The sequence below is a fragment of the Centruroides vittatus genome, unplaced genomic scaffold (genome assembly GCF_030686945.1).
Source record: "Centruroides vittatus isolate TY-2023 unplaced genomic scaffold, ASM3068694v2 contig_760, whole genome shotgun sequence".
NCBI lineage: Eukaryota > Metazoa > Arthropoda > Arachnida > Scorpiones > Buthidae > Centruroides > Centruroides vittatus.
The window spans coordinates 35,398-60,221 of NW_027122493.1; the positions used below are offsets into that span (position 1 = coordinate 35,398).

Here is a 24,824-nt window from a genome sequence, read left to right on the forward strand (position 1 = left end):
GATCCAGAGATTCACGCGGACCTATCCAATGCCAGATTGATAAATAGAACCTTTCAGACAGAAGACATCAGGGCCCTCGAAGCCCTTGAAATATACAGGGCCGGTAGTGCAGGGAAATGTATAAACTCTAAAGACGGCAACGCACTTTCATATGCCTGGCGATACGTATGCGAAGAACAAGAAAACGACAATGCTACGTAGCGCACGCATATATTCGAAATTTATGTTGAAATTTATTTTAAAGCTAAACGTTCCTTGAAGAATAATTCAAAAATTGGGAAGCCAGTTTTCTTTTGTTTGTTTAACCTGAAGCAGACCTTGAGGGAGGCCGAAAACGTTTGTTTTCTGGAGGGTAAAGTAGTACCGGATATAAAGGTTCAAAAAGTGAGTACTTATAAAAAAAATAATCTCAAACAATAAAATAGTTAAGATTACTTTTATAAAAAATGTGTAATTTTCATTAGACCTAAGTTCGACAAAAATAATTCAATATTGGCATCACAGGCAATGGAGAAGAATTTCAACATCGTATAGGTTAATCTAATTATGAATGCAGTTTGCCATTTATTAAGATGGAGCTACATACAGCCAGAATAGTGCTGTATGCTTGGATAAAATCATCTACGACATGATCAAAAATTTGTCAAACAATTCCCTTAATAATCTTTTGAACCTATCTAACAGAGTATGGAGACAGCATGCTTTTTCTGACTGTTGGAGACTTGATTAATATCCCCATTCTCAAGCCAGGCAAAGACTGTAAGAAACCTGCTAATTACAGACCACTGTCTCTGACAAGTTTTTTCTGTAAACTCATTGAGAGAATGGTAGACCCCTGATGTTTCTCTTAGAGGAAAAGAATTACTTTTCATCACATCAGAGTGGATTTCATAGTAACAGAAGTACCGGGGACAATATACAGTAGAATTTCTATTATCCGGACTAATTGGGGATGAAGGTAGTCCGGATAAGGAAAAATCCGGATAATCGAAAAAAATTGACAGTGAAAGACATGTACTGTACCTACAGTATGAATAATATTTATTTGTCTAGATTTACATATAGCTTCAATATTAAATTATTTTTTATTAAGGAATTCAATTAATGACTTTTGTTTAAAGCTAGCTGTTCTTTTTGAAGCTGCTAAATCGCAAATACTTTTAAGACATATAAGTTGTCCTGAGTTACACTCTTCTTAGCTCTCAAACCACTTCATGGCGACATCTAAGCACTGAAAAGCTTCAGAATGTGTAGGACCAATATCTCTTACTTTGCAAATCTCTTCTTCGTCTTCTCGATCTTGTTCGTCTGAGGCAAATATTTCTTTAATTATTTTACCATTTAAAATTTGGAATCCAGGATCATTCGCATTGCAATTTAACCACTCGGTTACATCTTTTTCGTCACATACAGCACTTATTGAAATTTGTGCTATTGCTTCCGCAGTGTCTCCTAAACCACTTTCTACTGTGTTACTGGAATTTACTAATGGTCTTTTCAAAATTTTGGTTTATGCATTCCATCACGTACATACATAAACAGTGTCGCAATTTGCCAAGTGCAAATCAACAAATTCGTACAATTTTTAGTTTGAACAATCCAGATAATCGAAAATCCGGATAATCGAGGTTCTACTGTAGTAAATCTTGGAACATCTATACGCGAAATGTTTGTTTGAAGGCAGTATTTATTCTGTTATTTTTGATACAGAGAAGGCCTACAATCGCTGCTGGTGATACAAAATATTCCTTGATCTGTACCAGTTTGGATTGAAGGGTAGTTTGCCAAGTTTTATAAAAAGAAGACTTCTTACAGAATCGAAAATTTCAAGTTAGGATGTGCACCACTTTATCTAGGGCTTTCAAACAATAAGGTGTTCAAGTTTCTATTTTGAGTGTATCTCTGTTTTTAATTAAAATTAACAGCACAGCTAACTACCTCTCTCACTGTGTGAAACTTTGCATGTGGATGACTTTTAGATCTCCTGTCAGTCTAGTAACATAGGTTTTATTGAGAGAGAACTGCAAACTTCTTTACATTGCATATACAATTTTTCCAAAGCCAATGATATTATGTTTAAGAGCCCTTGCTCCTCCACTTTTTCTGAAGGCTTTGTTTTCACTTTGATTCTAAAATCCACTTGAATGGGATTAAAATTGCAATGGTCAATGAAATGGATATTCTGTTTGACAAAAAATTGACCACCTCGTCATTCTTGCACTATTTGAAGAGTAGATGTTGAAAGTCTCTAAACCTTATAAATGTACTAGGCTGCTCATTGTGGGAGCGTGCACGTTTTATACTCAGTATACATAGACCTTGTCTGTTATAAGTTGGATTATGGATGCATTGTATCCATAATCCAGCTTTGTGTGAGAATTACTATTCAGATGTCTGATCCAATCCAACATAAAGTATCACACTTGTGTAGTGGTTCTTATTGGATTTCTCTTGTCTAAAACCTGAATGTTGATGCTTATGAGTCTTCACACTTATTCAGGAGACAGTTTGGGAGACTAAACATTGAGTTTATTCTACTTTATCAGATATTCCAGCTGAAGATATTATTTGCAGCCTGTTCCTTTAGTGTTGCTGCATTCGACATAAAAATGGAGAATGTAAGTAGTACGATGGAACTGGACACAGCAACATTTCACAGCTCGAGTTCTGTAGTATATGACTTCAGTCAGTTCCTGTGATAATAGTTGATCTTAGGTTGAAGCACTTTCGTAAGGAATACTCCAGATTACATGTATGGACAGCACTTTGCAGAAATTCACATAGTCAGAGGAATTTAATTTCCATTGACCTTGATGGATCTGCATCGTATTATTATGCTGACTTTGTCTTTATCTGCCGTGATGAAATCGTGCCATAACAAATACCACTGAATTGTTCTATCTTCACTGCAGCGCTGCAGGCTATTCACTTAGTTTTAAAGTAAATAGTAATAATAATGGTTATTGTTGCTTACACTGAGTTAATGCACTTCAGGTTTTGATCTCAACCGAACCTTGTTTTTACTCTACTTTACGAATTTTTATCACTATAGTTTCCCATATTTATGTTGGTAATTTCTTTGTAAAATTTTGTTGGGTGCTAGTCTATAGGTATAAGAGGGAATTAACAAGCTGATGCATCTCCAAAGTCACCAAGTTTTTTTACAGCATTCAATGCTTGCTTGAAGCTAGTTGTTAAAAACGACTAGCAGAGAAATGGCAAAACGTGGAATGCACAAGTCCAGAATAAACTACACGAGATAAAACCTTTGATAGGAAATTAGAAACCATAACGAGGTTTATGAAAGATCTGAAGTAATCCTTACTTACCTGAGGATGGAACATAATTGGCTGACTCACCAATAATTATTGAAGGGTGATGATCAGCCAGCTGATTTTAGTTAAAAGCAATATCTTAAATAATCTGTTAGAATACGTATATTGCTGATTGCAGAGATCCATCACAGTAATAGGAATTTAATTCTTATACGTGGATGGATTAAAATCAAAGAACTATGTTGGTTTAGCATTTGTCTGCTGTGATGAAATTGTGGCAGATCAAATTTCTTTTGAGGCATCTATTTTTACTGCAGAGCTACAGGCTATATACTTAGCCTTAAAATATTTGAAAGGAAAAGGTCATTGTTGGTGTCTGATTCATAATGAATGAGTTAGTGCAATTGAGGTTTTGATCTCATGTAAAACTATTTCACATTCTGTGCTGATTAGTTTCTAAATTTATTTGTAATTTCTCCTGCAATGAGAGAGACTTTAAAATTCTGCTAGGTCTGAAGTCACACAGCTATAAGAAGAAGCAGCAGCTGTGTTAGAAAATTTTAATTAATCAGTTGACGAATTTGATTCTGTCATGGACAAGTTGGTTTCTTGAAGAATACTAATTGAAAAAAATCTTTAATCAGTATGATGCAAATAATTTAATGCTCCGATTTGTAATTACGTAAGAACTGTGCACATCTTTTTGCTTTTGTACATAATTGTCGATTGGACACTACACATGATTTAAAACTACAAAAATCACTATTATCAAAAAATTCTAAATAAGAATTTCTTCAAAGCATTAGAAAAAATATAATGAAATCACATTCTAATATATGCTCTGAAGCAATTTTTTTTTGTAACTAAACATAAATGTACTTTAGAATCAGTGAAGAACACTCTGGCCCTAACACTGTTGTAACCAGGCATTCTGCAGTGATGGTTGTTTATCATCACTTGGAATTTCAGGCATGTGCAATGTTCCTTTTTTTTCACCTGGCTTGGATGTAGTGTAATGGCCTGCTTCTTTTTTGACGTGGAGAGTCTTCTTCTGGTTCATCAGATCTTGATCTGTTTCTGAAGTATGGGAATAGATCAGCCATTCAGAGAATGTAGTTTTGAACTGCAAGTAGTCAAGAGGGTTGTTTATGCTTAGTTTAGTGTTTGGCAGTATCTCCTATACTTTATCCAAACTGCAGCACTGGAAAAGTAAAAATAAAAAAAGAATAACTCTCACAATGTATTTTGTTGTTTTTGTCTGTACAAGGTATGATAGTACGGGTGAGGATATCGAGATACTCTTTATCCTCTAAGCGTCGAGTTGCGAGACCCACTTACAACGTCACCGGATGGCTTTAAAATATAGGAGGGTCTTAAATGTGAGTGGGGAGAGTCACAGGTTAGATTCGATCGTTGTAAGTCTGGATATTCGTAAAAGTCAAATGATCAGACAGGTTGGATACAAATACAAAAAATTTAATAAATATATAGATTGGGTACAAACAATAAAACGAAACAAACTAAGTTATGCAAATGCAAAGACGCCCAGAAATTTTAAAAAAACACGTATGTAGAAATATTAGAATTTTAGCATGCCCATAAAGGAAAAGAATTGAGACAGTGCTCTTGAGTTTAAAGTCTAACTAGTTGGCCTGAATCGTCACTTCTTGACGAAACACGAGTTCAAATTCATCTGCAGAATAGAGCAGCAACAGCTTTTTAACGGATGAAAACAACTTTTTTGTGGTGTCTGATTTAGTGCACCTTGCTACTGTTTAGTTTGTAGTGTCCATTTTGAGTTCTTGAGAAATGATCTAATATCAGTAGAAGCAGAGAATCCAGAGTTATAAGCCGTGAAGTTTGAGTGGATGGTTGGATTGTTTGTTTATAGCCAAGCTCAATCATCAAAAGTATTTCGCTACCAAAAGGTCATTTTAGGTGACTGGAACTTGTACCACCCACACTGGTTTATGACTATTGCTTTTTTCTTGTATTATTTTCGTTTGTTTCCTTTTCCTAATAAAATAATTATTATAGGTATTCATATAAATTTGTTACTGTTGAGAGGCATTATTGTGTATTAGCCTTTATTGTTTTTTCAGTTTTTGTATTTAGTGAAACAGACTTCAGACTGGAACAAGTGCTGTTCGTTGAATACTGCAGAAAGTTAGAAATTACCTGTCGTTCGGAAAGACGATAACTTTGTGGGAAGGAATTTGTTGCTGGAGGAATATCATCTGAACAGAGATGCCAGATGTTTTCAATGACAGTAGTGTAGCCAGTCTAAAAAAGTAGCCTGTTAAAGTGAAAAGTAGTTTAATGCAGTAATAACATAAAATAAAACAAATTTAGTCAAATATGCTTTTTTTGTAAAATTTATCTTCAAACATTAAGTTTAATGCATTAAAATATCAATTTCACTTGCTTCTTTGTCATAAAGTTTTGAGGCCAAATTTAGCATTGTATTGATTGGATTAAAGTTAAATTAGTTTATGTTGTCATTTTTGAAGTAATATTTGTTCTGAAAATTGATGCCTGAAGATTTAACCTCATTCTGTTTTTCAATTTTGTATTGACTGAAAATGTCAGAGAGAACTTTTTCACTGTGGCATTGCTAATCGACGAACAACATAAACACAATGAAACTTTGATATTTTTGAAAATATCTCTCTCTCACAGCATTTTTAATAGTTGAGACTTCACTTCAAACTTGTGATCCATCAGTTGGAACATTATGTGGAAAAATATAATATTTGTCTAGACTACTGTCAATAGATGCTGTTATTGGCTGTGTATTTTACCAATTTTGGATTGATCAGCCACAGGTAGGAGCACAGGATGAGTTTAAAATGGAAAACAAGTATGACTGAAGCAAATTCTGTAAGATAAAACTCTAATTTTATTAAGTATTACGTTGTTTTCGGGTATGCGAGTAAGAGTAACTTTATAGGCTGTTTTTAAAAAGTTTGAACATCTTCCTTTAATTATATATGCTTGTTTATGAGAAATTTCAGTTTATGCAACTTTATTTACCAAAACATTTGAGAATTTATAGCTAAAATCACTCTTCACTTGACAGATAATTAGACTCATCCTTTAAATCTGTCAAGTTTGACAAATTTAGGAAGCAAAACTCTTCTTTTGCATTGATAATGTAAAGCTGCATAATTCATCAGGTATTGCAAAATGATCTGCCATTTTCTTTTTGAAAGAAGAAATTAATTTTTTCAAATTCAATTAAGACAGACATCAAAATGGTGAAATAAAGTTTATTGGTGTATATTTTACATAATTTTCTGGCATACTATCTAATGAGAAGTACAAGAAACCACTGAAAAATGTAATTTTAAAGCATCCCACTGATCGAGAATTTTTTTACACATTAATTTCTACCTAGCCAATGTGTCCTTAATAATGGTATTATTTTCAGGAAATTTTTGCCATCATATAGAAGTTTATATATATCCATGTATTTTTCACTTCAAAGAGATGATCTGCTAAACCGGTCAATATCTATCATTAATTAGTTAATATTAGAAGGCATTTCTTCAAATGCATGTGAACAAGCTAAATGCAATGAATGACAAATGCATTTAACGAGATTAAGGTCTGGATTATTTTGTTTCTATCAGAGTTTATAATGCTTTATTAACTCCACAAAGATTAGAAGCTCCATCTGTTGCAAGAGCAAAACAATTTTTAATATCAATACCTATATCAGTAAAAAATTCTTTTCACAAAATCATGAAGTGCTTCAGCTGTTGTTGTTTCAGGAATTAATGCAAGGAAATCTGACACAATTTTAATATTTTTTTAACTATGGTATTTAACACAAAGACTCAAATGTTTTTCACAAGCAATATCTGTAGATTTGTCTATAAGAGAAAATTTGCTATTAATTATTTCTTCAAGTTGGCTTGGAAATAACTGGAGCTCTGATACTCTCAATAAGAGTTGTGCATTCTGTTCTATGTAATTTCAAATGAATTGCTTTTGATGAGGAAGGCACTGTCTGTTTAGTCAGTTTGCCTAAGTGATCTTCAAATAGGAATGTGGAAATTTTGAGGAAGGTATCTTGTGAAGTTTGAAAACGTTAATCCCCTCGATGTGGGTTCTTGTCCGTGGTGAGGGGATATTTTAGAGATGGTTCAGTAACTCTTTTTTACCATCCCTGGGATCTGAACGCTCATCCACGTGTTTGCAGTGCGTGGTGACCCGTATGTTGGAAATGGGGATCCTGGTAGTTGAGGGGCAACATAACGTCTTCAACACACTGCTTTTGGCCCCTGCTTCGGATAAACGGGAGGCTCAAATCAGGCTTTGTTTGAGTCAATCGGCTGGTTGCTGAGTTATTCCTGACCTCGGCCTGGAGTCAACTGATCGATGCAGACCGGGTGGACACGTCAGGCAAGGTGTGCTCTTCTTGACTGCATTGTGAGGGTATAGCTCCTGGGAAACAATGGTGTGACAGTCTATGGGAATCCCCTATGTGACGGCATTTCCTAGTTGGGCTCCATGGTGGGTGGGGTCACTAGGAGCTGGAAATAAATACTTAAATATGGATTTTAAAAACCATAAACAAGCACAGACGAAAGAAACGACAAAAGAAAAGACCTCCAGTCAACCTGCTTACTTAATAGTGCATGCAACTGGAGAAAAACCTTTCGCTAAGTGTTCTCTTTTTTTTGATTCAAAAGTTATTTGAATCAACCATCGGGCATTTAAAAAAAATCCGAAAATTGAGGTCGGGATCTACTAGTAGAAACAGCCTCTCCTCAACAAACAACAAAGCTTTTGACAATGACGACTCTTGGAGACATGGGAATATCGGTCACACCACGTGGAAGTTTGAACTTATCACGTGGTGTGATATCTGAGTTCGACTTGACGTCTGAAAATGAACCAGACATTTAGATTGGTTTCTCGGACCAAGGTGTCACTTCTGTCCGACGTATTTCGATCTGTCGAGACGGCAAGTTGATACCCACAAAACATTTGATTCTGACATTCAACAACTTGACATTGCCATTTTTCATTACTGCAGGATATCTGCGCTGCCCAGTTCGTCCGTATGTTTCAAATTTGCTGTGTTGCTTTAAATGCCAGCGATTTGGACATTCCCAGACCTCCTACCGAGGCAAAAGCTTATGTGCACAGTGTGGAACTGAAGGTCACGAGAGTACCGAATGTAAAAGTACCTTATGCTGTGTGAACTGCAAGGATCCCTATCCTGCTTACTCATGAAAATGCCCTGCTTGGCAGAGAGAGAGAGAGAGATCCAGCGAGTAAAAACCATTAACAACCTATCATATTTAGAGGCTCGGTGCATGGTCACTTCAAATGCATCACTTAAACAGAAGACATTTGCAGCTGTTTTGAAATCCACAAAGACAGGTGGAGTTCAAAGAGATATTTTTGTGTCTCCAAAAGAATATCTTACTTGCTATGCGAAATGTTTACTGATACCATTAAAAGAAACACCAGAAAAGGAGAATACAAAACAAAACACTCCCCTATCTAAAACAGGGGTAAAAACCTGGGTTCTAAAAAGGCTAGTAAGAAGCTATTAAACAAACAGAGTGTGAAAGCAGCTCTCTCTAAATCTAAAAAATCAGAGACTCAGTCTGTGAGCGAGTTTACTGATGAAGAGAATAATATGGAGGTTACAAAACCAACGTCACCTTCAAAAGAGAGACCGCACGACAGTTGGAGCGTGCTACTCTTGCCAACGCATTGAAGATGTTAGTGCATGCAGTCTTTATTGTTGTGGCATGTGGAAGTTAAGTGAGGCAATGGTCTAAAACCATGCCAAGGTAGGTTATCTCTTTTTTCACTTTATTGCCTTGACCATCCATTTTTATAGTCGGGGTACGTTATTACAAATCGGGCGTTCGCCCTTTGGTAAATACTATAGCCTTTGTCTTTCTGGGGTTAAAGTAAAGCTTTAGGTTTTTTCCTTTTGCCGATGTCAGCCTAAGCACTTGATTACTTTTATCTTCTATTTGTTGTCTGGCATTCGCTTTAAACAGCACTATTGTATCATTTGCATAAGCAAACTCTCACACCGTCTCTCTTGTCAATCTTTAAGAAGTTATCGTACACTATGTTCCAAAACAAGGGCCCCAAGTTGGAGCCCTGCGGGCACCCTCTGTTCAGTGTCTTATTAATAGTAATGTTGCCTGTCTTGTACTTTATTTTCCTCTCATGCAGGTAGTTCTCCACAACATAATAGATGTTTTTGGGACATCTTGCTTTCCTAAGAGTGCTCAAGATCAGGGGCCACCACGCATGGTCGAAGGCTCCCTGAATGTCGAGAGTTATTGCGCAACAGTACTTGTAGGTGTTTATGGTGTTGTTTATCGTTTCTATAACTTTCCGTATTATGTTTTCCGTAGATTTGTGCGGAAGGAATTTATACTGTTTCGGGCTTAGATATTCATTAGCCCCTAAGTGGTGTAGTAGTCTTTGATTTATAAGGTAGTCTAGTACCTTCCCGAGGGTCGGTAGAAGGCTCAGCGGCCTATAACTTTTTGCGATGCTCTTGTCAAGATTTTCACCTTTAGGTATGATAACTAGGTTTGCTTCTTTCCATATCGTTGGAAAGAGACCATACTTCAGGCAATTGTTGTACATTTGAGTTAAGTAACCTGGGTTCAAGTCCCATATTTTATGAACGATTTCTGTCGTTATCCCATCACTTCCTGGCGCTTTACCTGGATGAAGATGGCGGACGGCACAGTCTACTTCTTGTGTCGTGAATTCTGGTTCCATGGGTCCCTCATAGGGGCTAGCCATTGCATTTCTTAACTCCCGTTGTCTAGGGGAGTTTGTACTTGGATCGTCGTCCGGGAAGAATACATTCATGAGTGCTTTAACTGTGTTGTTAATCTCCACTGTATACTCCTCATTCTCCCTGATGGCAGTCAGGTACTGGGGTTTTCTGATTTTGCCAGCACATGCCCTGTATAAGTAACTCCAGGGCTTACTTGAGCTCTGAGTACAGAACTCTCTCCATGATTTGATTTTGTCGTCTTTAATATGGTTTTTATACTCTTTACAATGTGCAAGGTATTCCCTCTTTTTCTTTCTTCTTTCCTTCTCTATCTTGCTTCTTTGGTATCTTCGACGCAAGCGGTTGTTTTCTTTTCTTAGTTCACCCAGCTCTTTTGTCCACCATGGGACGCTTTTCCTTTCTTTCTTTTTACGTGGTATGGTTTCATTACATACTTCTATTAAAGAATTGTGGAACTCGTTAATTTGTTTCTCTGCTTCCTCCTTGTTACTTACAGTGTGGGGGTCCCACACTTTCATCTCCTTAGCCAGCTTGTTATTAAATAGCGGCCAGTTGGCCTGATGGATTGCATAATGTGTCATCTCTTCTGTCTCACTTTGATTGTCATGTCCCAGCTCAAAAAAGATGTAGCTATCATCACTTAAGCTACTAATAGGTGCGACATTTTAGCCCTGAATGCAGTTAAGCGCTCTGCCATTGCAAATTGTCACATCTATCCAACTTTGCCCTATTGCGGCATCGAACGTTGGTAGAGACTCCGGGTCATAATGTGTAGCTCATTTGAGCTCACAAAATCCAAGAGTTCTTCCGCTCTTCCATCATTCTCTGGGTTACCCCACAGCTGTGAGTGGGTATTTAAGTCTCCTACAATGATGATGTTTTTGTCCTTATAAGTCTTGATTAACCTTAGCCTGCCGTTTGCCACGTCCCCTTATTTTGTAAAACGGCCAAGGTTAAAATAGGTGAATCAGGCAATATTATTTTAAAAATTCACTAAAAATTAAATTATTATTTTATTCATATGAAAAAAATCACATTTATTTATCAATATAGTTAGTTTGAAATACGACATATATTTCGATAAAGTTTGTTTGAAAAATTTCTGAGGAAAAAAAAAATGATAACTGACATTCAGACTTGAAAATTTGTTACTGTTTGTCAAAATTAACATTGCCTGGTTACTTCATTCTTATTGTCACTAAGCCAATACCACGTACAATATTGTTCTGTACAATTTGATATAACATTTATGCATGTACGTTTATTTGTTGTGAAATTATCGCACATTATATCAAACATTTGTTTAAAATCTAAACTTTATTCTGCTTTCAACTAATATAATGAACTAATATACTTTATTCATTTTATATCAAACAAGATTATTTATTTTCGTAATAAACATATGATTACCAGTAGCAATAGATGTAACATTTGCTGATATTTTAGATTTAAAAAATAATTAAAAATTAAAAATTAAAAAAATATATAAAATATCAGAACTGATGGTCATAACTTGAATATTTATGATGCATTAACATATTATAGCTGAATAAACTTATTATACCATTAATGAACTTACTATAGTAATATTATTGTATAAATATGCTAAAAATGAAATAAAAAATAATCAGAAAATAAAAATTAAGGAAAAAACATCGATAATTAAAATTTTTTACATCGACAAAACACCACCTGGACAAAAATATGTGAAACAGACGATAAACAAGACGATACTGTCAAGTGCTGACATCTGTTGTAGATAAATTTTATAAAAATTGATTTTTAACAGGGTAACGATGAATCGGTACCCTGGCTGTTTTGCGAAACAATTAGGGTAACGATAGATCGGTACCCTGGCCGGGAAAGGGTTAAGCTGTCAAGATCTTTGAGTAGCGGACTAAGAGCATCTGTAATTGGGCAATAGACACTCACCATTATAAAGCTATTACGTCCGATTCCCGTCTTTACACAGGTCATGTTTCTGTTACTCCAACTGGCATAAAACAGCACAGGTAAATTGGGGTTATTTACAATAATCATAGTTCTTGGATTTTCATCCTTTGAGTACAAGGTTCTGTAGGATACCCGGATACAGCCCGGTGTACCCCTGCGGCAGTATGGCTCTTGCACGAGCGCAATATCTACCTTTTCCATAGTTTTGCTTAGAGCCGAAGTTGCCCCTGTTGATTTTTGAACGTGTATCTGTACAATCTTAATCTTTTCAATCTGTTTATGTTCTTTAATTTTCGCCATAATGAGTTTTGGCTATAATCATTTTCTGTATCTGGGTGCATTTTTTATCGAACGCATTGTGATTCAAGTCTTTAAGCTTCTTTTTTTTACAGTTGCAGCATTCTGCTTGTCCCTTTTTCGGACATTTCTTGTATTTGTGATCTTGTTTGCACTGGCTGCAGACAAGCCCCTTCTCAGTACAGTCCTTTGCCATATGGCCAATTTTGCAGCATTTAAAACACTGCAGTACGTTTATATACTCTTCGACTTTGCATCGGGACCATCCCAGGTTTATCTTTTTCCTGGGCAAAAGTAATCTTTTCAATCGTGGGCTAACTTCCGCCACCCAGTTCACCGTTCTTTTTGCCCCTCGGTGTGGGTTCCTATCCGTGGTGAGGGGACCTCCCAGAGATGGTTTAGTATCTCTTCTTTACCATCCCTGGGATCTGAACGCCCACCCACGTGTTTGCCGTGCGTGGTGGCCCGTATGCCGGAAACGGGGATCCTGGTAGTTGAGGGGCAACATACCGTCCCCAACACACTGCTTTGGCCCCTGCTTCGGATAAACGGGAGGCTCAAATCAGGCTCCGTTCGAGTCAATCGGCTGGTCGTTGAGTCATATTTGACCTCGGCTTGGAGTCAACCGATCGATGCAGACCGGGCTGACACGTCAGACAAGGTGTGCTCTTTCTCGACTGCATTGTGAGGGTATAGCTCCTGGGAAACCCTGGTGTGACGGTCTATGGGATTCTCTCATGTGACGGCATCCCCTTGTTGGGCCCCATGGTGGGTGGGGTCACCAGAAGCTGAATCTTTAACTTCTAATTATGGATTCCTCAAAAATAAAAAATTTGAATGAGCGAAAAAATTTAAAAATTTCCAGTACCCCAGCGTACTTAATAGTACACGCAACTGGTGACTAACCCTTGTCTAAAGCTTCTCCTTTTCTCATCCAAAAATTGTTCCAGTGGACTATTGGAGATTTGAAAAAAATTCAGAAATTAAGATCAGGTGATTTACTGGTGGAAACATCCTCCTCACAACAATCTGCAAAACTTCTAGAAACAAAGACCCTGGGAGAAATGGAAGTAACTGTCACACCACACGGAAGTTTAAATTCATCACGTGGTGTGATATCTGAAATTGATCTAATGTCTGAAGACGAATCAGATATTCAGATTGGTCTTTCAGATCAAGGTGTCGTTGCTGTCCGGCGCATTTCAATTCGTCGAGATGGCAAGTTGATACCAACCAAACACCTGATTCTTACTTTCAACAAACCAACCTTGCCATCCTTTATAACAGCAGGATACTTACGTTGCTCAGTCCGTCCATACCCCTCGATGTGGGTTCCTGTCCGTGGTGAGGGGACCTCCCAGAGATGGTCTAGTATCTCTTCTTTACCATCCCTGGGATCTGAACGCCCACCCACGTGTTTGCCGTGCGTGGTGCGTGTTTACCGTATGCCGGAAAGGGGGATCCTGGTAGTTGAGGGGCAACATAACGTCCCCAACACACTGCTTTGGCCTTTGCTTCGGATAAACGGGAGGCTCAAATCAGGCTCCGTTTGAGTCAATCGGCTGGTCGTTGAGTCATTGTTGACCTCGGCTTGGAGTCAACCGATCGATGCAGACCGGGCGGACACGTCAGGCAAGATGTGCTCTTCCTGACTGCATTGTGAGGGTATAGCTAATGGGAAACCCTGGTGTGACGGTCTATGGGAGTCTCTCATGTGACGGCATCCCCTTGTTGGGCCCCATGGTGGGTGGGGTCACTAGGAGCTGAATAGTTATTTTTAAACATGGATTCAACAAAATCAAAAATTACAAGGACTGATGTATTACCAGCAAAGGAGGTCAGTTCATCTAACCAACCAACCTACCTAATAGTACATAGTACTACTGAAAAACCTATGTCCAAGTGTTCCCCTTTCCTAATTCAAAAGTTGTTTGAATCAACTATTCGGAATTTAAAGAAAATACAAAAGTTGAGGTCAGGGGACTTACTGATAGAAGCAGCCTCCTCTCAACAGTCAGCAAAGCTTTTAAAAATGACATCTCTAGGAGACATAACAGTCACCATCACACCACACGCAAGTTTGAACTCATCACGTGGTGTGATATCCGAGATCGATCTGATGTCTGAAGATGAATCAGATATCCAGATCGGTCTTGCAGATCAAGGTGTCATTGCTGTCCGACGCATCTCCATCTGTCGTGATGGCAAGTTGATACCGACTAAACATCTTATTCTCACTTTCGGAAAGCCAACATTGCCATCATTCGTGACTGCGGGATATCTTCGATGCCCAGTTCGACCATACGTTCCAAATCCGCTGCGTTGTTTCAAATGCCAGCGATTTGGACATTCCCAGACCTCCTGCTGAGGCAAAAGCTTATGTGCACAGTGTGGAACTGAAGGCCACAACAGTACTGAATGTAAAAGTACTCCACACTGTGTGAACTGCCAGGATGCCCATCCTGCCTATTCTCGGAAATGCCCTGCATGGCAAAGAGAAAAAGAAATTCAACGCCTAAAAACAGTTAACAACATACCTTACCCAGAGGCTCGGCGCATGGTCACTCAAAGTGCATCATTACAACAAAAGACATTTGCTTCTGTTTTGAAGTCCACAAAGACATGTGCGGTTCAGACAGAAATTTCCGTTTCACCAAATGAATCTTTCACTCGCCATGCTAGATGCTTGTTAACTCAATCTACAGATACAGAAGTAAAGGAGAATATAAAGAAAAAAACACCCCTACCTAAAGCAGGGATAGTAACCAGAAATGTGGGTTCTAAAAAAGCTAATAAGAACCCACTGAACAAACAAAAATTAAAATCAGCCCTCTCTAAATCTAAAAGATCAGAGACTCAGTCTATGAGTGAGTTCTCTGACTTCTCAGATGAGGAGACTAATAAGGTGGTTACACCACCAAACTCGCCTCCAAAAGGCAAATCGGCTGTAAAACTAAAGAGGGATACTTTTATAAAGAATGCTGCCTCAACCACATAATGGATTATAAAATAATCCAATGGAACTGTCGTGGTTTCCGCAACAACTTTTTTGACGTTAAACACATGACATCACCTACCACATCTCTCTGCATGGCACTCCAGGAAACACATCTAAAACCTGGAGAAAAAATTACTTTAAAAGGATTTGATCTTTACCGTAAGGATGATGAGAGCCACACTCGTGCCAGTGGAGGTGTGGCTGTACTGGTTTCAAACCGCATCCCGTCTTTTCCGGTACAAATAACAACAGAGCTGCAAGCTGTGGAAGTCAGAATATCTATGGGCGTCACTGTCACAGTTTGTTCCATATACTTGCCACTAGATGTCAGAGTCAATGACGATGAATTGGATGCATTGGTTGAACAGCTGCCAACTCCTTTTTTTTTACTTGGTGATTTCAATGGTCACAATCCAATGTGGGGCAGTCACGATATCAACCGTCGAGGCAGAGCCATTGAAAGTTTCATAGGTAATAACCAACTATATTTATTTAATACTGGAGAAGTGACATACTTCCATGTCCCAACAAGAACATTCACTGCCATTGATCTATCATTAGCAACCCCAAATCTGTTTTCAGCGTTTACATGGGAGGTTGGATCTAATCCACTTTCCAGTGACCACTTCCCAATATTTCTAAAATACCAAGGCAGAGAAAGCTGTGAAACAGCCCGTCCACCACGCTGGAAACTTGAAACGGCAGATTGGCCTGCATTTTCCTCTTTGGCTAACGTCACTGAGGAAATGGTCAATACTGCTGATATCAATGATGCAGTCGAAGTTGTCACTTCCAGTATTATTCAGGCAGCCGAAAAAACAATGGGGAAAACGTCAACCAGATATCCAAAACATCCGAAACCATGGTGGAATCAGAATTGCGAGGCAGCATTTAAAAAGCAAAAGAAAGCATGGGGGATTTTCAGAAGATACCCCACTGCTAACAATTTGGTTGCTTTTAAGAAAGCAAAGGCTAATGCCAGAAAAATAAGAAGGCAAAGCCAAAGGGATTCTTGGAGGAAGTATGTTTCTAGCATAACATCTTCCACCAGCTCAAAAGCAGTCTGGGATAAAATCCATAAAATCAATGGAAAATATGCTTCTCACTCTCTGTCCATGCTGGAAAGTAATGGCACAATAATCAGTGACATAAAAGGTATTGCTGATTTGTTGGGTGAAACATTTTCGTCTTCATCCAGCAATATTATGTATACAAGGGATTTTCAGGCTTATAAAGTCCAAACTGAAAAACAATATCTAAACTTCCACTCCCCATCTAATGAGGATTATAATGTGCCATTCAGCAGAATAGAACTATGTACAGCAATCTCTCGCTCGGGGAATACTGCTGTAGGTCCGGATAAAATCCACTACAGCATGATAAAAAATCTGTCAAACAATTCCCTTAGTAACCTTCTGAATCTATTTAACAGAATATGGACAGAACATATTTTTCCTGACTCTTGGAGGCTATCAATTATTATTCCCATACCCAAACCAGGTAAAGACCGCAAGAATCCCTCTAATTACAGACCAATTTCTTTGACTAGTTGTCTGTGCAAACTTTTCGAGAGAATGGTAAACAGACGCCTGATGTTCCTCCTAGAGGAAAAGAACTACTTTTCACCACATCAGAGTGGATTTCGTAGGAACAGAAGTACCACAGACAATCTAGTAAACCTTGAAACGTCTATACGCGAAGCGTTTGTAAGACGACAGCACTTAGTGTCTGTGTTTTTCGATATAGAGAAGGCTTATGATCGCTGCTGGCGATATGGAATACTCCGTGATCTGCATGAATTTGGACTGCGGGGTAATCTGCCAATTTTTATAAAAAACTTCTTGCAAAATCGAAGATTTCAAGTTAGGATGGGCAACACTTTGTCTAGGCCTTTTACACAAGAAGAGGGTGTTCCTCAAGGTTCTATTCTGAGTGTGACTCTGTTCCTAATCAAAATTAATAGCATAGCTAAGTGTCTTCCTTCCAGTGTGAAACACTCATTGTATGTGGATGACTTTCAGATCTCCTGTCAGTCTACTAACATGAGTTTTATTGAAAGACAACTGCAAACCTCCCTAAATCGCATAGACAATTGGTCGAAGATCAATGGTTTTACTTTTAATGCAGAGAAGACCTCGTGCATCCACTTTTGCCGAAGGCGTGGTTTGCACCTGGAACCTGAAATTCACCTAAATGGGGTTAAAATCCCAATGGTCAATGAAGCAAAATTTTTGGGTGTTGTGTTCGACCATAAATTGACGTTCTTGCCACACTTGCGCAATTTGAAGAGTAGATGTTTAAAATCTCTTAACCTTTTAAAGGTATTATGCTGCTCATCCTGGGGAGCAGACAAATGTTCGATGCTCAGGATATATAGAGCCCTCGTTCGCTCTAAGCTGGATTATGGATGTGTTGTTTATGGCTCTGCGCGAGAATCTACTCTTCGGATGCTGGATCCAATCCACCATCAAGCATTGCGTTTGTGCACTGGTGCATTTCGAACTTCTCCTATTCAAAGTTTGTACGTGGATGCTTATGAGCCTCCACTATCTCTCAGGAGAGAGCAGTTGTCTTTGTTCTATTACATTAAACAGAAATCTCTGGCTAAGCCTTCAGTTTATTGTAGAGTATCAGATACTCAGCTGAAAAGATTATTTACAGCTCGCCCAAGTTGTGTCCCTACATTTGACATTAGAATGGAGAATGTAAGCAGCACGATTGACCTGGACACAAGCAACATTTCACAGGTCGAGGTCGATAATATATCACCTTGGTCAACTCCTGTGATTAATGTTGACTTTAGCTTAAAGCAGTTTCCTAAGGAATCCACCCCAGACTACATCTATAGGCAGCACTTTGCAGAAATTCAACATTGTGACAGGAATTTAATTCCTATTTATACTGATGGATCGAAATCGGTTGATTACGTTGGCTCAGCCTTTGTCTGCCAGGATGAGATCGTGGCAGAACAAATTGCATCGAATTCTTCCATCTTTACTGCAGAGTTGCAGGCTATTTACCTAGCCTTAAAATATATAATTAGTAAAGGTCATCGTCGCTGTGTTATTTACACTGACTCAGTTAGTGCACTTCAGGCTTTGATCTCACATGAACCTAGTTCTCACTCTATAGTGATTAAAATTCGCAAACTGTTTTGCCATCTTATTGCGAGTAATATTCTTGTAAAATTTTGTTGGGTCCCAGGCCATGTAGGTATAAGAGGGAATGAAGAAGCTGACGCAGCTGCAAAGTCAGCAAGTCCTTCTAAGCATAGAATGTTTATTGAAGGAGGTGACTTGAAGCTGGTCGTTAAAAAACGAGTAGCAGAGAGATGGCAAAATGTGTGGAACGAACAAGTCCACAATAAACTTTACGAGATCAAACCTATAATAGAAAATTGGACACACAAGAAACAGTATGATAGGAGATCTGAAGTCATTCTTACTCGTCTGAGGATTGGACATACTCGGCTTACTCATCAATACCTTTTAAAGGGTGATGACCAGCCAGTATGCCAGTACTGCATTTGTATTTTAAGTGTCAAACACATACTTTGCAACTGTGCTGCTTTTGACCAGAGTCGCAGACAGTATTTCGGAAATGCAAGTTTTAAAGAGATTTTGGGCCAGAGGCCAAATGTTGATAAATTACTGAACTTTCTAAAAGTTACAAATATTTATAAACAGATTTAGTTGTTTGTTTATTTTATATTTACACCTTGTTACTATATACATTTTAATTGTTATTTATTTTTGTTATCGGTTCTATGTTTATTGTTTTTATCTGTTGTTTTGTTCTATTTTATTCTATTTAATTTTGTTATTTATTTATGTATTTATTTACACCATGTGTTGTGGCGCAGCTTGGCCTGTGTTGCCTTTGTGCCAAAAAACTATTACCAACCAACCAACCATAAATTTATTAATATAAAAAAAAATGATTGAGTATTACATAAAATAAAGTATATTGCCCATTTCCATACATATTAATGCTGATATTTGCCAAAATTCACAAATCTGCATGCAGCAATTCTTAAATTATAGATTTTCCAAAACTAAAATTAACAAAAATCACAATTTGAGAAAAACAAGTTTAAAGTTTTGAAACAGAATTATGCATATAAAATTGTTAATTCTGTTTTAGAAAGCTCCTGCTTTATATACTATGCCCTCTGTAGCTTCATTTTTAATCATTTGTTTTCAATTTTTTCATTTTTAATTCTTTTTATCTTTTTTTGCCTTCTCACTCGAGAATCTAGCAGCATCAGATAATTTTCTTCTCAATGTAAAAGTTGCTGCTTCCAGATGATAATATCCAATAGGAATACTTAATTTAGCAAGGGTGTTTATAAATGCAGTAGGACTTTTATTAAACTGCATAACGGCCAAGGAAGTTGCTGTAGTAATTGTTTTTAAAGATGCAAAATTAATTTTAGGACATTTTTGCCAAATAAGTGAATGAAGACTTTCATTGTTGTTTTGGGTTTTATTTCTAGTACATCTTTTTAAAAGTTCTTGATCAGTCAATCGTTTGTATATAGTGAAAAGAGCTTGATCAATTTTTTTTGGAACTGTGTGTGTGTGTTTTCGTTTTTGAGATGGATCTTTGAGATTTTATTTAAAATGACACCAAGACTGGATATTGGTGGGACAAAATGTGTTATGTGGCTCTTTATCTGTTGAAATCATATGAAAAAGGGATGCAAAAGCAGCATTTCTCATTTTTTCAACATCTGGTGCATTATTTTTTAATGCTTGTCCGTAATAATTCTGTATTTTCTCTATTTTTTCACATGTGAGACGACCTTTACCTCCTAAATTTATTTCAGTCAATTTACTTGTTTTTTCTAATTTTCTTAGTGCTGAACCCATTCGTTTTGAAACGTGATTTATACATTCTTCTTTGCTAATTAAATAATTTTTACCATAAATATTATTTTCCTGTAACTTATGATGTTTTGAGTCACGATCAGAAAGAACAGTCAGTTATCGAAGACCATATTTTTTTATTGAGCGTCCAAATAGTTGTAATGCTGCTTCCACTTCCATGGCATCTGATGATCCACTGTAATTTATTTGACAGTCATGATTTTCAAATTTTTTAGGATTTGACTTTTTTAAGCAACAACCATGACAATATTTGCTCATGACAGCAAAATCAAGAACAAGACCTGTCAAAATATCAATAACAACACCAATTTCAAATTATGATGAATGACCTTGCTTGTGCCATGTGCCGTCATAACTAACAGCAATATTAACAATATCATCATCATTAGCTGCATCCAGTTTTTTATATTCAGTTTTTATTATCTTAGCAACTTCCTGAAAATGTTCTTCTAAAACTTCAGATACTGCATTATCAACTGTCTTAGAGATTGATTGAAAAGTTTTCAGATGGAAAGGTCTTGGAATATTCATCCCAGAAAAAAAATTTGCTAATCTAGTATACCCAAAACCATTATTTTTTGCTGATACTACAGCCAAAGTATTAATATCAGAAGTTTTATTTACTTTATTAAAAACCGATGAATTTACTTTAGTAATTATTTTATTACAATTATGGCAAAAGACATCAAAAACTGTAGAAATACCTTTACTTTTTTCTATTATTTTTAAATTCTGCTGATAACATTTTGGGCATGCAAGTGATTTCGTTAAATTTTCAATTGCTTTTAAACTAATAATTCTATATCCAGGGCATTGATTTTCCAAACACGTGGCTGTCTTCTCGAAATATTTTGTTTTTGATACAAAGTCGATCCCATATTTTCATCAAAATTATTTGGTGCTTTAAATTTTTTGGAAAATGTAGAATTTTCTAAATTCTCTTGACCATCATTTGCAATATTCATGTTATTCTTGGAGTCTGTTTGTTTTGTTTGTCTTCCTCCACTCAAATCTTGCGATTTTCCTTTTTTTTTTCTGTCCAAATGCTTGCTTTGTCGATCCTTTTGTACGTGGCATAATTATTTAAATAAAAATCTTTTAAAAACTAAAAAACGTCGATTTTACACAGATAAATAAAACTAGTAAACGCTCAAAAAATAACACAACATTCTATTAGTCAATAGTGACAAAACACACTCACTGCGCAAGCATATCGGTAATCACGCAGTCACGAAAATATCCTCTGACCAATCACAGCGAGTATAAGATGGAAAGTTTAGCCAATAAAAGAGCTTATAACTATGAACAGAGACCGCTCCTTTGTCTAAACGAAGTTGAGAGCGGGAAAGACAAAGAGACAAGCTTTTGAACGATATACGACATGAGCCGCCATCTTGAAAATATCGACTATGACTGCCGTACAAAATTTCACTAAAATGGTAATTTTAGAAAAAATAGCAGACGACCTATGATAGTAAATTATTTTACTTTTATTAATTTTGACCTTATTATTTCGTATTTTTGGAAAATTTTAATAGATTTTGGTGCACAAAACTACGTACAAATGGAAAATTGGAAAATCCAAAAATAAATATTTTGGTCGATTTTAGTGAAATTTTTGACAGTGTGTCCCCTTAAGCCACCGATAGAAAATTGGACACATAATAAACAGTGTGATAGGCGATCTGATGTTATCCTTACTTGTTTGATAATTGGACATCCTCGACTGACTCATGAATAACTTTTCAAAGACGATGAGTAGCCAGTATGCAAGTATTGCAACTGCATTTCAAGTGTGGAGCTCATACTCTGCAACTGCTCTGCCTTCGAGACGAGGCATAGACAGTATTTCAGAAATGCACATTTGACAGTAGTTTTGGTCAAAGGCCAAATCTTGAAAACTTACTGGACTTTTTAAAAGTGACTAGCTAAATCTCTTTGTACATATTTATTTACATATTTGTTATATATATATATATATATATAGTTTATTTTTATATTTATTGCAATATATTTTTGTTGTTATTTAATAATATAGATATATATGTTTATTTTAATTTATATATACAAATTACCATTTGTTGTGATGCAGCTTGGCCTGTGTGGTCCTTGTGCCAAAAAACATCAACTAGCCAACCAATCAACCTTAGCTGCTTCATGCAGCGTCCTTTGCAGTCAGCCCCTCGATGTGGGTTCCTGTTTGTGGTGAGGAGACCTCCCAGAGATGGTTTAGTATCTCTTCTTTACCATCCCTGGGATCTGAACGCCCACCCACGTGTTTGCCGTGCGTGGTGTCCCGTATGCCGGAAAGGGGGATCCTGGTAGTTGAGGGGCAACATACCGTCCCCAACACACTGCTTTGGCCCCTGCTTCGGATAAACGGGAGGCTCAAATCAGGCTCCGTTTGAGTCAATCGGCTGGTCGTTGAGTCATTGTTGACCTCGGCTTGGAGTCAACCGATCGATGCAGACCGGGCAGACACGTCAGACAAGGTGTGCTCTTCTTGACTGCATTGTGAGGGTATAGCTCCTGGGAAACCCTGGTGTGACAGTCTATGGGAGTCTCCCATGTGACGGCATCCCCTTGTTGGGCCCCATGGTGGGTGGGGTCACTAGGAGCTGAATATAAATTCTCTAATATGGATTCCAAAAACCTAAAAGAAACGATCAAAGGAAAGACCTCCAGCCAACCTGCTTACTTAATAGTGCATGCAACTGGAGAAAAATTCCTAGCTAAGTGTTCTCCTTTTTTGATTCAAAAACTATTTGAATCAACCATCGGGCATTTTAAAAAAAACCCAAAAATTGAGGTCGGGATCTACTAGTAGAAACAGCCTCTCCTCAACAAACAACAAAGCTTTTGACAATGACGACTCTTGGAGACATGGAAATATCGGTCACACCACGTGGAAGTTTGAACTTATCACGTGGTGTGATATCTGAGTTCGACTTGATGTCTGAAGATGAATCAGACATTCAGATCGGCCTTTCGGACCAAGGTGTCACCTTTGTCTGACGCATTTCGATCTGTCGAGACAGCAAGTTGATACCCACAAAACATTTAATCCTTATGCTCAACAAACTGGCATTGCCATTTTTCGACACAGCAGGATATCTGCACTGCGCAATTTGTCCATATATTCCAAATCCGCTGCGTTGCTTTAAATGCCAGCGATTTGGACATTCCCAGACGTCTTGTCAAGGCAAAAACTTATGTGCACAGTGTGGAACTGAAGGTCACGACAGTACTGAATGTAAAAGTACTCCACACTGTGTGAACTGCAAAGATGCCCATCCTGCTTACTCTTGGAAATGCCCTGCATGGCAAAGAGAAAAAGAAATTCTACGGGTAAAAACTGTTAAAAACATATCATATATCCACAGGCTTGTCGCATGTTACTCTAAGTGCACCTCTGCAACAAAAGACATCTGCTGCTGTGTTGAAATCCACTAAGACATGTGGGGTTAAAACAGATATTTGTGTCTCTCCAAGTGAATCTCTTACACGCCATGCAAGATGCTTATTGATCCCGTCTACGCAATCAGAAAAAAAAGGAGAGCACAAAGACTACAACCTCTGTAAGTAAATCAGGGGTAACAACCAGAAATGTGGGTCTTAAAAAAGCCAGTAAGAACCCACTTAACAAAGAGTGAAAGCAGCCCCCTCTAAAGTTTGAAGGAAATTAGAAGCTTAATTTGTCAGTGAGTTTTCTGATATATCTGACGAAGAGCCTAATACGGAGGTTACGAAACCAATGTCACCTCCAAAAGAAAGATTCCTCCTGTTAAATTAAAGAGGGATACCCTCGCAAAGAATGCTGCCTCAAACACATAATGGATTATAAAATAATCCAATGGAACTGTTGTGGTTTTCGCAACAACTTCTTTGACATTAAACACCTGACATCAGCTACCCCATTCCTCTGTGTTGCACTCCAGGAAACACATCTAAAATCTTGAGAAAAAGAATTTCTTTAAAAGGATTTGATTTTTACCGTAAAGATGACGACAGCCACAACCGCGCCAGTGGAGGTGTGGCTGCACTGGTTTCAAACCGCATCCCGTCTTTACTGGTACAAATAACAACAGAGCTGCAAGCTGTGGCAGTCAAAATTTCAATAGGAGTAACTGTCACAGTTTGTTCCATATACTTGCCACCAGATGTCAGAGTTAATGACGATGAATTGTATGCCTTGGTTTAACAGCTGCCGACTCTATTTCTTTTACTTGGTGATTTCAATGGCCACAATCCAATGTGGGGCAGTCCCGACATAAACTGTCGAGGCAGGGCCATTGAGAGATTTATAGGCAATCACCAACTGTATTTATTTAATACTGGAGAAGTGACATACTTCCACGCCCCAACAAGAACATTCACTGCCATTGATCTATCATTAGCAACCCCAAATCTGTTTTCAGCGTTTACATGGGAGGTTTGATCTAATCCACTTTCCAGTGACCACTTCCCAATATTTCTAAAGTACCAAGGCAGAGAAAGCTGTGAAACAGCTTGTCCACCAAGCTGGAAACTTGAAACGGCAGATTGGCCTGCATTTTCCTCTTTGGCTAACGTCACTGAGGAAATGGTCAATACTGCTGATATCAATGATGCAGTCGAAG

At 37.6% G+C, this 24,824-nt stretch overlaps 1 protein-coding gene across 1 annotated transcript; it reads left to right on the top strand.

Moving 5' to 3' along the window:
• Window positions 1–14,101: 14,101 nt before the first annotated feature.
• LOC136981467 (uncharacterized) lies at window positions 14,102–14,686 on the top strand. Its single transcript, XM_067277781.1, has one exon. It carries the CDS (start codon window positions 14,102–14,104, stop codon window positions 14,684–14,686), a length of 585 nt encoding a protein of 194 aa, XP_067133882.1.
• Window positions 14,687–24,824: the final 10,138 nt, after the last annotated feature.

Coding starts and splice junctions, on each gene's coding strand:
- LOC136981467 (XM_067277781.1), top strand. CDS start 14,102: ATGGATTCAACAAAATCAAAAATTACAAGGACTGATGTATTACCAGCA.